The 17,743-nt window shown below is 36.3% G+C and overlaps 2 protein-coding genes across 4 annotated transcripts in view; both read left to right on the top strand.

Moving 5' to 3' along the window:
• Positions 1-6,630, top strand: part of ZC3H11A (zinc finger CCCH-type containing 11A) — a 38,969-nt gene extending 32,339 nt beyond the window's left edge. For 2 of the 3 annotated variants that reach the window (XM_051998574.1, XM_051998573.1), the window contains exons 14-19: positions 333-839; positions 960-1,039; positions 1,468-1,810; positions 3,634-3,800; positions 4,147-4,214; positions 4,554-6,630. In XM_051998574.1, coding sequence (XP_051854534.1) covers positions 333-839; positions 960-1,039; positions 1,468-1,810; positions 3,634-3,800; positions 4,147-4,214; positions 4,554-4,812 — 1,424 coding nt within the window. In that variant the 3' untranslated portion in view covers positions 4,813-6,630. The remainder of the gene's footprint in view (positions 1-332; positions 840-959; positions 1,040-1,467; positions 1,811-3,633; positions 3,801-4,146; positions 4,215-4,553) is intronic. The other variant, XM_051998575.1, reaches the window with a different exon arrangement.
• Positions 6,631-12,346: 5,716 nt separating this feature from the next.
• SNRPE (small nuclear ribonucleoprotein polypeptide E) lies at positions 12,347-17,516 on the top strand. The gene is made up of 5 exons (XM_051998576.1): positions 12,347-12,511; positions 12,946-12,972; positions 14,700-14,762; positions 16,159-16,237; positions 17,281-17,516. Exons 1-5 carry the CDS (start codon positions 12,458-12,460, stop codon positions 17,334-17,336), a joined length of 279 nt encoding a protein of 92 aa, XP_051854536.1. The 5' UTR covers positions 12,347-12,457; the 3' UTR covers positions 17,337-17,516.
• Positions 17,517-17,743: the final 227 nt, after the last annotated feature.

Here is a 17,743-nt window from a genome sequence, read left to right as displayed (position 1 = left end):
ACCCAGGCATCTAATTTTTTTTTATTTTTTAGCTTTTTATTTATAAAACATATGCATGGATAATTTTTCATCATTGACCCTTGCGAAACCTTCTGTTCCAGATAAGGCATCTAATTTCTTTGTATTTTTACCAAAATTACTGTTCTTTAGTATGAGCAGAAATTTATTTTATTTCAAAAAGAAAGACATCTATAGATGCTATGATAAATAGCTATTTCTATTTTTTAGTTCAGGATTCATGATATTAAATGTCTTTTACTAGTATACCATTGAGAAAGAAGCTTTCAAGTAGCACAAAAATATAAAGTTGAATTTTTTTTTTCTTGTGTTAGCAGAAAGATCTGCAAAAGGTGGAGAGATCCATGTGAAGACACTAGAAGAAATACGTCTTGAGAGAGCCAGCCAGAAACGAGGAGACTTGCAGACCAAAATCAAGAATGAAGGAACCCATAAGACTGAAGATTCCAGTTTAGGGATAAGGAGCTCTTCTGCTATTCGAATCAAAACATTTTCTGAGGTCCTAGCTGAAAAAAAACACCGGCAGCAGGAAGAAGAGAGACAGAAAGCTGAGAAGGAAAATCCTTCTGTTAAGCTCAGAATAGAGAGTGAGTCTAAGAAAGCAATCATCTTGCCTCCTACCACTGCCAGCAAAGGGCAATTAGAAGAGCCTGCAAGTAAAACCAAGCCCATGCAGGAAGTTCACATAAAAACCCTGGAGGAGATCAAGCAAGAAAAGGCACTGAGGGTACAACAGAGTGCTGAGAACAGCACCAACTCCCAGCCACAGCCTGAGACTACTCCAGTGATAAGACGACTGCTTCGTATCACCAAAAGAACAGGTAGCAAAATTATTTTGTTTGCAAATGGATACCAAGATATCCATTAAGCTAAAGATTTAATCAGCACACACTGGCCTAAATTAAAGAAGATTAATGATTTGGAGTTTGATTTGAATACAGGCACAAAAGAAGAGAAGAAACTTAGTGAAGCAGCTGACAACACATCTCGTATTGGTGTTACTCGAACAGAGACTGTTGAGGTGAGAATATTAGCAACATGGTTTACAAATAGTTAATTCCCATGTAAATGCCTTTTTCTTTTTATTTCATAACTATTCCTTATAGGATTTTGCTTGTTGGTGATTACAAGTGAACATATTTCTCCCTTCCTCTTCCATTTTTCAAAGATTCTTCTTTCTGCTGGATAATCTAGGATTTAGAGAGGTGTTTTTAAATCCCTTTAAGCTTCTTTTCTAGGAACTACTCTAGCTTTTGATCATAAATATCAGTTAGACTGTTGAAGAAAGATAAACATTATGCATTCTATGCTGATCATTACAGAATTTTCTTTGCTCTCTATACTTTTTTGAAGCAGTACTGTAGGTCTTTATTACTTTGTTGGTAGTTGTTTTGGCCACAGGCTTGTCTCTAAAAATGCTAGAGTTGAATTCTGTTGGATCTTTCGTAGGTTTCCTCACAGCCTTCAGATGAGACCACAGGAGATGGCATTTCCAAAGTTCAAGTCAAGAAATTTGAGGATATCATGAGAGAGAAGCGCATGCAGAAACAGCAAGAGGTGGAAACACTACAAAAGGAGAAAAACGTTTTGACACCCCTTCAGGAAGAAGCAGCACCTAGTAATACACAAATGGCAGAGAAATCAGAACTGAATACTGTGCCAGGAATCACCCGCCAGCTGACAAAGCGCATGCCAGTAAAAGCCCAGCAAGTAGAGGTAGAAACTTCAGGAATTGGGGATTCAATACTGAATGTGAAATGTGCAGCACAGCCCTTAGAAAAAAGGGGTAAAGGTAAATGTTTTATATATTATGTCCTGAACAGTGGGATTCTTTATTCAGTGAATGACTGACTCACTTGGATTAATAGTTGACAGTTGTATTTAATTTGTTCTCAGAACTTAGTGAAAAGAAGGAGAAAATATTTTGAAAATTCTCAAAAATTATGACACGGTATCCCTAGACCCTCCATTAATCAGTGCCTTCAGAGTCAACCACAGATCCTTTGGGTACCAATGACCTATAGAGAATATAGGATTTAAAGAGCATATTTAATATAGACCCCTCATTTTATAGATGAGAAAATGGAGGGAAAGAAGCTTCACCCAAGTAATACAGATTATAGTTCATAGCATAATGAGACACTCAGTCATCTGAGGCATAGTTCAGGAATTTTACTACTATACCAAGATTTAGTGATAGGTGTAGAGACATTTACCTCTCTCCACTAAAATCTCAAATTCATAAGATTACAAACTTATAATTTGAAGGAACCTTAGAGACCATATGGTTTATCTTCCTCTTAAACAAATAAGAAAGCAGAGACAGGAAGATTATGTGACTTATTCAAAGTCATAGAGGAAAAGAAATATAAGAGTAGAGGTTTGAAGCCAGATCCTATCATCCAGGTTCATAATTAATGGTCTTTTCTATTTATGATTCAAACCAAGGCTATGAGTATTTTTCTCTTCCCACTTACTGTCATCTCTGTTATTGTTCTTTCTTTGTTGTAACAGCTTTCATATGGTTTGGATTTCAGAATTTAGATAATTTTCTCCATTCTCTTCATTTTCAATTTAGTCTTCTTAAGTAAATCATTAAACCTTCCAAATCATTAATGCTCAGGTGAATATGCTCTTCCAAGTCCTAATACAATACATTTTATTTCTAGCCAATAGTCAATCATTTCTATATCTTCACCTAAAAAACTAAATTGTAGTCTTTAATTACATATGTCCTGGTTGACCATTACCTTCTAAAATCCTTTTTTACTTTCAAAAATCCTAACCTTTAAAAAAAAAAATAGAAAATCCCTTCTTTGCCATCAGATTTTTTAGTGTTCTACATAGGACTTCAATATAATAATAGTTAGGATTTAAATCCCATTTTAAAGTCCATAAACGTGTATGCGTATGTACACATACAATTTTCATTTAAAAACTAAGGACACTGATTCTCGACAACAGTCACTGGTTAATTGACTTATATAGGGTCACAAACCTAGTAAGTATCTAAGACAAGATTCAATCTCAGGTCTTCCTAATTCCAAGTCCAGTGCACTGTCAATTGTGCTACTTAATAGCCTTTCTAGACTTCTACCATTCATTCCCACATGTTGAGCATATATAGTTTACATTTCTGTACTACTTTAGAAAGCACTTTACATACAGTATGACTTTTCATCTTTACAACCCATGAAAGTAGATAGTTTAAATTGTTGGTTATCCCCTTTTTATAGTCCAAGAAACTGAGATTCATACACAAATTTAATAACTTGCCCAAGGTTCTGGTCTTCTGACTTCAGTGTTCTTTCCACTAAAACATTCTTTTTCACCACAGAGTAGGTGGTGATCAATAGACTTAATAATGGAAATACCAGAAATTAGAGATTAGTAGGTGATGGTTGTCTATAAAGTTGTGGTAGTTATCTATGGAGTTTGTGGCAATTTCTTTGTCAAAACCCTATGCCAAAACAACAACAGTTTTATGCTAAATAAGTGTACATGCATTGTGTTAGTTGTGTTATTAGACATAGTTTATACCTGTTTTTCAATACTATTACCCTTGATGTTTTCTGACACTCTAAATACTAACCAGCTATCATCTTCACTCTGCAGCCAAGCCCAAGGTTAATGTCAAGCCATCTGTGGTTAAAGTCATTTCAACCCCTAAATTGGCCACCAAACGCAAGGCAGCTGAAGTCCACCCTGCTGTCATTGCAGCTGTAAAGCCGCTCAGTTCCAGCAGCATTCTTCAGGAAAACCCAAGCAAGAAAGCCGCTGTGGTAAGAAAATTATTTTTGATCCATAGTAGGAGCTTTTTAGAAAAATGAAAGTCTTACTTCCATTGTGTCTATAACTTTCATAGTATGGCCTGCTATTTCTTAATACTTTGGATGTTTATATTATAAATTCTTTGCTTTCTTAAAGAAAAAGAACATTTAAAACAGTATTTGTTCCATGGTAGGGACATGGTTCCAATTTAGCCAAATAATAGTTAATTTTCCTTGAGTTGGAAGGTTTTATTCCCTATCCTTAAGACCCATGCATTGAGTAGGAGCTGGGCATCAGAGGGCTGCTTAACTTCGTGGAAAAGGCAAGTGAATATTGATGTACAATGTGCTTTTCCAGGCTGCTGTTCCAGTTCTCTCTGAGGACAAGCCAGTCACTGTGTCTGAGACAGAAAAAACCCCAAATAGGTAAACTTTCTCTTTATTCATTTTAGTCATACTTTGTCACTGTAAATATCTGTATTCTTGTTCCTTCTTATTTCTGAAGAACTTTGCCACCAAATGATTCTTACACATTCAAATAATTTATGAATGAGACTAGCACAGTAAGTAAGCCCCAAGATTTAGTAAGAAAATGTAAAAGACAGGATTAATGTTCTGTCATAGTGAACATATAAGATGATGTTTGGTTCCATCTTAATGAACTATTGTCAGACTCAGAAACATTCACATGCTAAAATAATATCTTATGGACTGAGTGATTCTGCCCAGACAGCTTTGTAATGATGAATTCTGTTCTTCTCATAGTCTTGATCTGCTTCCAAGCCAAGCTGATTCTGATCCATCACCACCCGAAGTATCTAGTCCTTCTTCATCCCAAGTGGCAACAAAAAGCCGCCGGCTCAGCTCTGCCTCTTCAGGAAAGCCCCCCCTTTCTGTGGAAGATGATTTTGAGAAACTGATCTGGGAGATCTCAGGAGGAAAATTAGAAGCAGAAATTGACCTGGATCCTGGAAAGGATGAAGATGACCTTCTACTTGAGCTTTCAGAAATGATTGATAGCTGAAAGTGGTGAAAGCTCACTTTAAAAAAAAACTCACAAAAAAACTGAATTTCGTTTCATCTATTATAACATTTGCCTGAGGTGACTATTTCTCTAGGCCAGGATTTGTCCCAATCAGAAGCATACCTCAGAAGTATCTATACTTGTTTGGGCCTCCTGTGGGTCAAATTAAAGAGAAGGCCTTTGGGCAGCCATCCTGTCTATTATTGTTTAGCTTTGAGATACAGTTCCTTGTCTCACCCTCCACCCCACCCCACCCCCGTCCCTTCCTTCTCCCACTTTAAAAAAAAAAAAAAAAGAGAAAGTAGAGATGAGATTGGGTTGGGGAGGGGGGCATAAAGGAGCTTAAAGCTTTAAGGTCTATGTTTGTTAATTCTGGCTTTTTTCTTTGGGTCTTCTTTGTTGTGTGTATAAACGGATACATGAAAGGTTATTGGAGTTTGAAAAAGATGAAGACAGCTGCTACTACTCTTAAGGACCAAATTTCATGCTGCCACTGAGCAAAATACACTCAGCCTTTGTTACATTGTCTGTCCTTTTACAATGTATTTAAACTGTAAACATAGCTTTAGAGAGGGCTAAGCAGCTACAGGGAGCAAACCAGAATAACATGGACAATTCTTATAGGTCCGAGTTTTGGTGCTTCTGCTACTCTGAAGGCTTCTAACTAGCAAATGCTTATTTATTACTACTGTAATTTTAAAAGAATTTTTATTTTTTGCTTGAAAGTGCCTCGGTGGTCCCAAGAACTACTGTTGCTAGGATCCCCTGGTTTCTTCACAAGAAGTGACATGATTAGAAGAACCCTCTTCTCAGCATGAAAGTTTTTCTCCCTCCCTCTAACAGTTTCCCCACCACCACTGGCATAGAATCACCAGAAGTTGTGTGAAGGGTTATGCTTTTTTGTTTTTTAAATCTGTACTGCTGCAGTTCCAGCAAACTCTCTTGCCCAGGATTTCTCTACCCTTAACCACCTAGAAAGGAAGCCAAATCAGCTGCTGATTTTCATATGTGAACTATAGCAATACACTGAACCCCGCTGTAACAGGGATGTTGAGATGCTTTGGAGGTGTATTGTGTACCTTCCATTTTTGTAGATGATTTTTCCTACTATTTCTGAATTGATTTTTTTTCTTGATGTCCTCTCTGCATCCCCTCAAGGATTTTAGACTTGTGCTAGAATAAGCCTATTCAGGCTTGTGTTCTCAGAAGGAGATATATTGCATTGTAAATATTTGTGTTCATATGGTATTTTGAAGAAAGGAAAAAAAAAACTTGTCCATTTTTATAATTCATTGTAGGTGGTTATCTTGGTTCCCATAGGGAAAATTGACCCACCTATCATATTGGCTCCTAAGGAACTGCTGTTGTAGGCGGCTCATCAAAAGGAGAACTTCATGTAATCTCATGGGAGGGTGGAGAATGCCACAGGACTACCAATTTGGCCTTGTTGAGGTCTGAATGGTTATGCACAAACAAGAGAAATTTATATATTTAAAACACAATCCCCACCCCTTCCTCTGCAATTGAAAGTATTTGTTGTATGAGGACCCCTCCCCAAGGCCAAGAATGGAATGTTCTGGCTTCATTACCGCCTCCTCCCTCTTATGCATTTCATTTCTGAGGTCTGCATAGAGATCTCTGATCCCTTTTGTAAATAACCATTTTATTCTTTTCATTTTTTATGATTTTGTTTGTATCCTATTTAAAGCACTTGTATTATTAATCTGCGTCTGAATCATTCATGTTCAGCATCATTTGAACCATTAGTCATTACGGAGAAAAATATATTTGTGTTTTAAATAAAACTGGTGTAGGAAATTCTTGGCAGTGTGACTTGTATATAAACTGTTAACATCACATCAGTGCATCTGATATGGCAGATGCCCGAGTCAAATTATCCCCTAATGTAACTATAAATGCCTTGGATTTGTTCCCTAAAATCTTTAATGATTACATGTAAGCAAACAAGTAAATATCCAAACTATGTCTATAATTTAGCTGCTAGAAATGGTCATTAGGATGAATATGTGCTGCACTTTCAGAAAATATTTCTTTAAGAGCAGCTAAATAAGAGATTATTGATTAAAAAATGAATTGTAGAGTTCCTTAATAGTTTGCCAGCATATATAGTTCTTTAATGTGTGCAAAAACACTATAGATAATCTAATTTTAGCCTCCCAATTATCCTGTGAGACAGTGGCTATTAATCCTGTCTTATTGATAAGGAAATTGAGGCAGACCATTTGAATGACTTACCCAAAATCAAATGTCTAGTAAGAATTATATTTTCAATGAAGTGACAGGCAAATGCCTGTAACTTCTCAGAAAATCTGCTCTGTCTCCATGTATCAAGTTCTAGCCTTTTTAAAGGTCTAGTTCAAATAACACTTTAGGTCTTCCCAGTACCTTCAACCTATTTTAACTGCTTCATTAATTTAGTTTTTCCCTCAATTATGTATGTAAAAAATACTTACTGCTTTATATTTGAGCCAAAATATACATCTCTAATAAAGAGATCTATCAGACATCTTTGAGTTCATTTAGTTCAACACCCTCAGTTTGAAATAGAATTAGCTTCTTGAGGAGAAAGATGTTAATCATCTTTGAATACACTGTTACACCTAACACAATGACTTGTACATAGTAGGTATTTAAGATCCAATCAAGCTTTAAAATTTTGTGAGAGCACAGAACTGAAGCAACAGTTACCACCTGATTGTACTAGTTAAGTGATTCTGGCCAGATGAACCTCTATTCTTGAACAATTACTGATCTACTTCATAAGTATTTTCCTACACCAATAAAATCACAGATCTGTTCCCCTGAAAAGCACAAGTTAATGACAGAACCATAAGACAGGTTTATACATAGCAAGCAAGAGATAAACATGTGACGCACTAGAGTCCATACTGATATTTCTCAAATACTTCATTCTCAACTCCTTTTAGATTGGAACTTGTAATATCTAATTTTATTTAGCTATTACATATAGTACATGTATAAATATGTGCATCTTATCTCCATTAGAATGTAAGCCTTGAAGGGAAAATATTCTGTCTTAAATTCTAAACTCCATAATATCCTAGTGCTATTCTATGAATGCACTGTAGTAGATGCTATAATGAAATTAAATTCAAAACAAAGGAAAGCTTATCCTCTGCCAAAGAACTTAGAACTTTTGGTGTGAATTTGTTGGTTTTTGCTTCATTATTCCAAACATTAAGCTCTTTTTACCTATGATATAGATATACTGTATATGAAATATATGTATATGTATACCTCACTTTAAATATAATTTAACAAAACATTAAATGGGGTGGGATTTTTTGCTTTAAAGAAGTATATACAATGGCATTCTTTTAAATGACCAATTACACACATTCATTAAAAATTATTTAATAAAGATGCAGTTTGCTCAAGATAGCTACTATAACAGCATGGCAGTGATCAATCTGGGTGGAGTGCTCAGATTGAGATACCTCAAACCTAGGATCTTTGAGGTCCTCAGTGCTCTATTGAGATGCTATAGAACATTCTGAAAATCCAGTACTCTGAACCAAAATCCGAGCAGTAGCTAAAACTTACCAGTGCTCACATTCCAGGAAAATGGAGGTCAGCACAAATACCCAAGGCAAAATTAGAACTGACTCCCCAACCAAAAGCACAACAGTGGAAAATCTGGCCCTAGGACATATCCCAGTTCAAGAACTAAGGCTGGAGATTTAGTAAATAAAAAGACATCAATTACTATAAAGATTTTTGTAAATCTAAAATACTCAAAAGTTCAACATTAAAGAGAAACTCCATGATAATAAGAATCAGAGAAAAATGTATTTTCCACTTGGAATTATATGAATATGAATGAAGCAAGAGATTTTTAAAAATGGAAGTTTTAGAGAAAAAAATTTGAAGGAAAATAGCTTATATAAGAGATAATATTAAATTTTAATATTGTTATTCTGAACAATAGAATAAACAAAAACCAATAACAAAAAATTCTTTCATCCTTATTACTCCTATGTAAGCATAGTGGGTCATGGTAGCAGATATAGATGGGGTTTTCTTGGCAAAGGTACTAGAATGATTTCCTATTTCTTCAGTGGATCCATTTTGTCAGGCAATCAGAGATTAAGTGATTTGCCCAGGGTCATAAAGTAGAAAATGTCTGAGACTAAATTTGAACTCAGGCCTATTCAGACTCAGTACTCAATGCACTGAACCACTAGTTGTCTCTAGTGAAAGGATAGTTGCAAGAAAACAAATATCTTGGTTCTGAAAGGGCAATTAAAAGGGAAAATAAGAATTCAAAACTAAGGGAGTATCCATCAACTATGAAATTATCAAATAATTGTGGTAGGTGAAGGTAATGGAAAATTTTGTTCCACAAGAAATAAGGAAAGAGACAATTTCTTTTTATAAATTTTTATTAAAGCTTTTTATTTTCAAAATATATGCATGGATAATTCTTCAACATTTACCTTTGCAAAACCTTATGTTTCAATTCCTCCCCCCCTTTTTTCCACTCCCTCCCCTAGATGACAAGTAGCCAATATATGTTAAACATGGTAGAAATATCTGTTAAATCCAATATATGCACACATATTTATACAATTATTTTGCTGCACAAGAAAAATCAAATCAAACTGGAAAAAAAAATGCAAGCAAACAATAACAAAAAGAGTGAAAATGCTATGTTATGAACCACACTCAGTTCCCACAGTCCTCTCTCTGGTGTACATGACTCTATCACAAGATCATTGGAACTGCTCTTGATTCATCTCATTGTTGAAGAGAGCCACGTCCATCAGAATTGATCATCATATAATCTTGTTGTTGCCGTGTACAATGATCTCCTGATTCTGCCTCATTTTATTCAGCATCAGTTCATGTAAGTCTTTCCAGGCTTCTCTGAAATCATCCTGCTGATTGTTTCTAATATGACAACAATATTCCATAACATTCATATACCATAACTTATTCAGCCATTCTCCAACTGATGGGCATCCACTCAAGTTTCCAGTTCCTTGTCACTACAAAAAGGGCTACCTAAACATTTTTGCACATGTGGGTCCCTTTCCCTCCTTTAAGATCTCTTTGGGATATATGCCCAGTAGAAACACTGCTGGATCAAAAAGTATATCCTTCTTAAAGGGCCATACAGATTGATAACTCTTTGGGCATAGCTCCAAATTGCTCTCCAGAATGGTTGGATCTGTTCACAATTCCACCAAATAGGTATTAGTGTCCCAGTGGAAAGAGATAATTTTAAAGAAATACAAAAGTATGAAACTCATGCAAAGTTAAGTAAGACCATGTAGATAATTTATAAATGACAAAAAAAATTATAATGTAAAACAACTGAAAGACTTGACTCTCATCTAAGCAATCAACAAGTATGTCGCTAGAGGACTTAAAATGAAGTATGTTACTTTCTTACAGGGAAGTGATTACCAAGTCCAGAAAGAGCACACATTTTTAGAAATGATTGTGATATGGATTTATTTTGCTTGATCATGTTTATTAGTTTCAAGGATTTATTTTTTCAATGTTTAAGTGGAAGGGGAAAAGAAGGAGGGCAAAGGGAATAGCAGCAATGATGCCAAAAAAGAATAAAAGAAACAGTCATTGAAATAATTTCAAAAATTAACAGAAGGAACTGAAGGAAGTTGGAAGGAAACATAAACAAGTTTTGGAAATAACATGTTGAATTTATTATAGTTTTTTCCCCTGAGGCAATTGGGATTAAGTGACTTGCCCAGGGTCACACAGCTAGGAAGTATTAAGTGTGGTGCTCTATCCACTGCGCCACCTAGCTGCCCCTATAGTTTTTTTGTGTGAAATTGTTTGTTTTAAAGCAAGAGATATGTAATAAGAGATTCAGTTTTATTCATATAGATATAGATGTGTCCACTTTGAATGGACAATTTCAGGACAAAGTTATTAAATTTAAAAGTAAACTATAGCAAAATACAACCAAGGGAATGCGTTTATATATATACACCCTGGTGGACTATTGTAGAGCCCCTTAAACCATGACTTTGCAATCAATTTCATAGTGTCTGGTGTATGATTTCTATGATATATATATTTCCTTCTTAAAGGGCCATACAATATCTGGGTAATGTAAAGGAGTTTATATTGCTTACTAGGAAGAAGGAATTATATGTGTGCATATGCTTATATATGCACATACATATATACATATATAGATATTTACATTTGAATATGCACAGCTATAATCATTATTGTGCTATATCCATAATTCATAATTTCCCTCATGTTAGATTCATATAGGCTAATTCTTATAGGCTAATATCAGTAGACTTTGATTCTTACTTGAGAAACCAATCCAAAGGCAGTGGCTAATCAATTTCGTCATTAACTCCTTTAAAATACTCATGGCCATATTAATTGGCGATTACTCCAAGTACCTATGTAGTTTTAAAAAAATATATTATTTATTATTTTTAACATTCTTTTTTAAAAATTCCAAATTCTCTCCCTCTCTTCAGCCCCTCCTCCATGCACAAAGACATGGAGATATCAATTATATATATGAAATGATATCAGTTATATATATGAAATCATGCAAGAAATATTACCATATTAACTATATTGCACACACGCACACAAAAAGCAAAAGAAAAAAAAAAAAAACTGCTTCAACTGTCCTCAAGGTTTACCAGTTTTCTCTTTCTGGAGGTGCATAGCATTTTTCTTTGTGAGTTCTTTGTAACCGTCTTGTACCAGTTACCGAATCTTTTACAGCTGGTCATTTTAACACGATTGCTGTTCGTGTGTTCCGCTCTTAAGTTGGCTCATTTCACTTTGCATCAATTCATATAGTTCTACCCAGATTTTTCCGAAATATCCCTCTTGTTATTTCTTATAGAATAGGAGCTTTCCATCACAATCATATGCCACAACTTGCTCAGCCACTTCCTAATATCTTCTCAACGTCCAATATAAACATTTGTGTACAGACAGGTCCTTTTGCATTCTCTTGGATCTCTCTGCGGCGCAGATCATTGCTGGATTCAAAGGTATGTTACGTCTCTCTGGCCATGGCTCCCAGCCCCCGACACATCCCCACTAGCATCTGCCATTTACCCTTCCTGTCTTGGTACCCAACCTGGTTGTCCGAAGCGGTACCTCAGAGTTGTCTTAATTTGCATTTTTTCTAATCGTTAGTGATGCAATTGAGGCACGCTCCGTGATCCAATTTCCAGAACCAGGGGTGAGATCATAGGATCTCCTTCTGGCCTCCTGACTGGCGGCGAAGCCAGCCTAGGGCTCTAATAGGTTAGGCTAAAGAAGAGGGCTGGGCGAGGCCGTAACCAGGTGGGGGTAGGGAAGGAAACGGAACCGGGCTTTGCTTTCTCCTCCTTACCCGTAGAGAGCGCTGTAGGCACAGTGGTGAAAACAGCCCTTGGCTCCTCCTCCCTCCTCCACCCCCCCCCTTTCCGCTTCCTGAAATGCGGAAGGGAAGAAGAGCTAGGACCGAGTTTCAGCCCGGAGGAAGTGGAGGCGGAAGTCGTCGTTGCGGAGAGGGACCTCCCGGCGTGCAACGCGACTGCGTTTCCGGTTCCGCTCGTGGTTTCCCTGAGGCGCGCTGTGCCTAGCACTCTCATTGTACGCTCCCGCCATGGCGTACCGTGGCCAGGGCCAGAAGGTGCAGAAGGTGATGGTGCAGCCCATCGTATCCTCTGCTGGTGTTGTGGTCGGGGCGGCTGAAGGGTCATGGCTGGAGGGGCAGGCGCGAGGGCGGGAAGCGCGAGAAGCCGGCCTCCCGGCCCGTGCTCCTCCAATGGGACACCTCGGCCAGGTGTGAGGAGCCGCCTGCATGGGTTGGAAAGGGAGGCCGGCAGGCCAGGGCGCGGGAAGGCATGAGAGGCAGGGGGGCCTCAGGAGGACGTGGGCGCGAACGGCGGGCATTCCTCTTCCTCTGCTCGCGCCCACCCAGTCCGAATTGGTGCATATTCGGGCAGTGCGTGCAGCACCCGGGAACAGATTCCGGGAGAAGCCTTGGGAAAGGGGGGGCTGCGTGCGCTTAGTAACTCATCCCAAACCCCAGCTCGAGGACCTCCCCCCACCGCGGGTGTGCTGTTCTTTCCCTTAACGACTTGGGGACAGAACCTCATCTTCAGATATCTCCAAAATGTAAGTGAAAATTTGGACACTTTCATTCATCGTTTAGCTCCTTGTTGCTTTTCCTAATGGGAAAAAGTAAATAAGATTCAGGGTGAATATGCTTAGCTGGTGGTCATTCACTTCTTGTAAGAGCTTTGTAGGATTTCGTCCGTAAAATCGCGAACAAAAAGCTAAGCGGGGGAGGGAAAGGACCGACACCGGGGTCTAAAGCATCATTGTAGCAAGCATAAGCTTACAGCCCAGGATATCAGAATGAAGCTTCGCTACCCCTGTGTGAACCCAGTGGGTCATTGTAGCAGCTGGCGGTGGAGGGCGGGGAGGTATCGAGTACTTCGGGTCGTTGCGTCAGTAGGGCGAGAAGCCCACCCTCCCTGAAGTCTTACACTATTCCAAAGTAAGACTGACTCTCCTATTCAAATCATCCTACAAACGTACTCTCTCAAATGATGTTATTATGAACTTCTGAAGCATAACCAAAACTAATTCATTTTATTTTAGAATAAAACTTTTTCAGTAGACAGGACATGCATTTATAATAACCTGTTACATTTTCACTCTGTTCTTGGTAGTTGTATTTAATGCGGGATTTAAAAGGAAAGGAGTGGAAAGAGTAAGCTGTGTCGATTGACAAAATGCTTTTTTCCCCTTAGTCACTAAGCAAATTAAAAATAAGAATGAAAATTTTTCATTTCGCAAGTAGTACAGTGAATAGAGAACTGGACTTGGAATCAGGAAGACTCATCTTAAGAAGTTCAAATCTGGCCTCTGGCGCGTACTAGTTGGGTGACTCTGGGCAAGTCACTTGTCTCAGTTTCCTCATCCTTAAAATGAGCTGGAGAAGGAAATGGCAAACCGGTCTACTATCTTTGCCAAGAAAACCTCCAAATAAGGTCAAAATAATAAAACGTAAAAACAATAAACAAGAATCATAATACTTTTGTGCCAGGTAACACATCTGGTCTTCTTAGTGTGGAATGCATAAAATAAGACACATTGAAATTTATCAGAATATTCAAATAGACCCGAAATTAAAAATCCCTGATTTAATGGCTTCATTAGACTTAAGTTTATTTATTTTGCATACATTGAACAAAAAGCTGTGTTGATTGAGAAAATTTTAATAACCCTTTGAACTCACTGAATTAAGATTATTGATTTGAGATTATGGCCCTTTATTGCCACATGAAAAAAGAATCTGAATCATTTCCAGTTGCTTTAGCAAGCTAGTATGATATAAAAAGTGTTGGGGGAAACTTTGTTTCAGATTGTTAGTCTCTTTGCTCAATAGGACTGATGAGGTCCTGAGATATTTTGAGTTTTTTTCAAGAATCCAGGGAACTCTGAGAGAAATGTTTATATTTTACAAGGCAAAATAAGTCTGAGATATTTTGAGTTTTTTTCAAGAATCCAGGGAACTCTGAGAGAAATGTTTATATTTTACAAGGCAAAATAAGTCTGATCTGCCATTAAAAAAAATGCTGTGGCTCAAAGACCCGAGATCATAGGAAATCATAGCATGTATAATCTCAGTACTGTGTCAAGTTGAAAATTTCTTTGGAAATAATTTTAACCTTACATCTTGGCATCAATTACATTTTTAAAATGTTTTCTGATATTTTATAAAATCACTTTTGGGAAATTGAATTTCACTGAATCACATTTGCATATGTGGATAATGATGATAGATTTGGTGTCTTTTTTTCTTTGTCTTTTAAAAATTTGCCTCTTTATTTCAGCGGTCCCGAATTCAAGTGTGGCTATATGAGCAAGTAAATATGCGAATAGAGGGCTGCATAATTGTAAGTATCTGAAATTTATGCTCTTTTTTCAGCAGTATATAATAAAAAAAGATGTGAAAAGAATCAGAAGTCAAACCATGGAAAAGAGTCTTTGACACAGGTGTGTTAAGTTCACAAATCCTTAAAAGAACAAGGATTTGAGAGCTAACTCTGTATATAGCACTATATTAGCTTTTTTGGGGGGAGGGTAGGAGGTGAGGAATAGAATGACAAGAAAACAATACCTTGATTTCCTTGAGCATATAAATAAGGGGTTAGGTAGGAATAATCTGGGATCCATGAGCTTTAAAAATTTATTTTAATTTAATTGGTTTTTATTTCCAATCATGTATTTTAAATATTTAAAAATTTCTGAGAATTTTTTTTTCATTTAATATATTTTGCTTTTTTCAATTACATATAAAAATGGCTTTCCACATTCATTTTTATAAGATTTTGAGTTCCAAATTTTTCTCTCTTCCCTCCCCTTTGTGCAAGATAGTTTGATCCAGTTTATGCACATAAAATTATTTTAAACATTTCCTTATTTGTCATGTTGTAAAAGAAAATTTAGAACATGATTACATGTTACAACAAAAGAAACCATGAGTAAGAAAACGTGGCAATAGTATACTTTGATCTGCATTCAATCTCCATAGTTCTTTCTCTGAGTGTGGATAGCATTTTCCATCACAATTCTATTGGAATTGTCTTAGATCACTGTTTTGCTAAGAAGAGTTAAGTCTGTCATAGTTGACTACTATATAATGTTGCTGTTAATGTGTTATATGTCCTCCCGTTTCTGCTTACTTCATTTAGCATCAATTCATGGAAGTCTTTCCAGGTTTTTCTAAAATTTGCCTACTCATCTTTTTATATAGAACAGTAGTATTCCATTACATTCATATACCACAACTTACTCAGCTATTCCCCAATTGATAGGCATCCCCTCAATTTCCAATTCTTTGACACCAAAAAAAACAGCTGCTATAAGCATTTTTGCACATGTGATCCTTTTTATTCTTAATTAATTGTGAAAAACATTCTATAGACTTTGCCAGACAGCCAACAGAGTCTTTTCCTCAAAAAAAGGTTGTGTCCTTGATTAAAAGAAAAGAAGGTAAGTTAATTTATGTGGAAGAGTAGTGGTTGGAATAGATGTCTTCTGAGTAGCAGTCACTGAAGTTTCTAGATCTTTGCCGTTTCATTTTAAAAACCAGTGGTGTTATGTTAAAAACCAGTTCTGTATTAACTCATAAAAGTATTTGTCTTTGGTTGTAATAATGTGTCTTAAAACAACATAGCTTTATATGTTTGGAATAATTTGAATATAATTCTTCCTAAAAAGATCATAATAAGTTTTATTTGATTTATAAACTATTAAAAATCTTAAATGACAATTTATTTTATCATCTAGGGTTTTGATGAGTATATGAATCTTGTATTGGATGATGCAGAGGAGATTCACTCTAAAACAAAGTCAAGGAAACAACTTGGTAAGATTATACACAGCCTTATTGAATTTTAGATAATTTGGGTGATTTGAGACAGCTATGTGGCATTGTAGATAGAGCACCAGCCCTGGAGTCAGGAAGACCTGAGTTCAAATCCAGCCTCAAGTATTTGACACTTTCTAGCTGTGTGATCTTGAGCAAGTCACTTAGTCCTGATTGCCTTCTCCCCACCTCCCAAAAAGTAACTTGATGATGCTGCAGAAGTTACCCTTTTTTTTTTTAAAGCCATTCCTTAACTTATTTAATAATGATTATAAGATTCATTTCAGCCATTGAGAAAGTATAATTAAATCAGAGCCTTATTATTGATAACCCTTTAGTATTATCCATGTCTCCTCACTTCCAGGTTTCATGTCAATTTCATCTCTTATCAAATGGTCCTTTGCTAAAAATGAGTCTTTGAATTTCGTGTTTTAAGTTTTCCTCTCCTTAAAGTTTCTCCCAACACACATAGTTATGTAAGGTTTGTTTTTGAGAAGTCGTAGGAAGATTTAACTTTGTTTCTTACTGCTTAGGTTGTTTTTATTAGAGCCTTGATTTTATTTAAATTAAAGCTAAATTTTGTATATTATATATGTAAATTTTGCAAGGAGTTAAGAATGGACCATCCAACTCAGCATTTGGGGTATTTATTTTCATAAAGGAATATCTACTCACATGTTTGAAATTACCTCATAAAAGCATTTGCTCATGTAAGTGCTTTCATGTTTCTAAATGCTTGAAAAATCAAAAGTGAATGTATTCCATGAAGAATAAGAAACTTTAGTCTGAGAGATGATGGTCTCAGACTGTAAAATGAAGCAAATTTTTTGCACATTAGTATTGTGGAAATTTGTTTTGCTTGACTATGCATGTTTGTTACAAAGGTTTTGTCTTGTGAGAGGAAGAAGAAAAAATTTCTATATTAAAAAAAAAAAATCTTTTCAGACCCTCTCATGCTACAGATTTGAAATTCTGATTAAGTATTAGGAAGTTCTATGGGAGAGATTCTTGATTTCTGACGTCTTTTTTAATCTATGTTGCAGGCCGGATCATGCTAAAAGGAGACAACATTACTCTACTTCAAAGTGTCTCTAACTAGAAGTATATGGTCAGTGAAGTTGGAAGACACTCAGAAGGCAACAATTTTTTCTTAGTTACACTTGTTGGGCTAAAATAGTGGTTCACATTTTTCCAAGCTATTTTGATCTTTTATGGTATTATGACAATAAATGGGCTGCTGTGGGGTTTGTTACTATTAAAAAAAAAAATTGTGCATTGAGTTTCTGTCCACGAAAGAACTTTTCACAAAGTGGCGCCATTATCCCATGTGTACGAGCTTGGAGTTTTTAGCTATTGATACTGATCTTAGAGCTTTCTGAAAAGATGCAGCCACCTCAGCTATTTATTGTTTGTTTGTTTGTTTGTTTGTTTTGAGGGATGCAAAAAGAAGGTAAAAATTGTGTGAGAGAGGTGAAATTCATATATGTTGTTAAGGTAAGTAACATA

The sequence above is a fragment of the Antechinus flavipes genome, chromosome 4 (genome assembly GCF_016432865.1).
Source record: "Antechinus flavipes isolate AdamAnt ecotype Samford, QLD, Australia chromosome 4, AdamAnt_v2, whole genome shotgun sequence".
Classification (NCBI taxonomy): Eukaryota; Metazoa; Chordata; class Mammalia; order Dasyuromorphia; family Dasyuridae; genus Antechinus; species Antechinus flavipes.
Note: the sequence above shows the minus strand (reverse complement) of the source record. Positions and strands in the feature narration are given on the sequence as shown.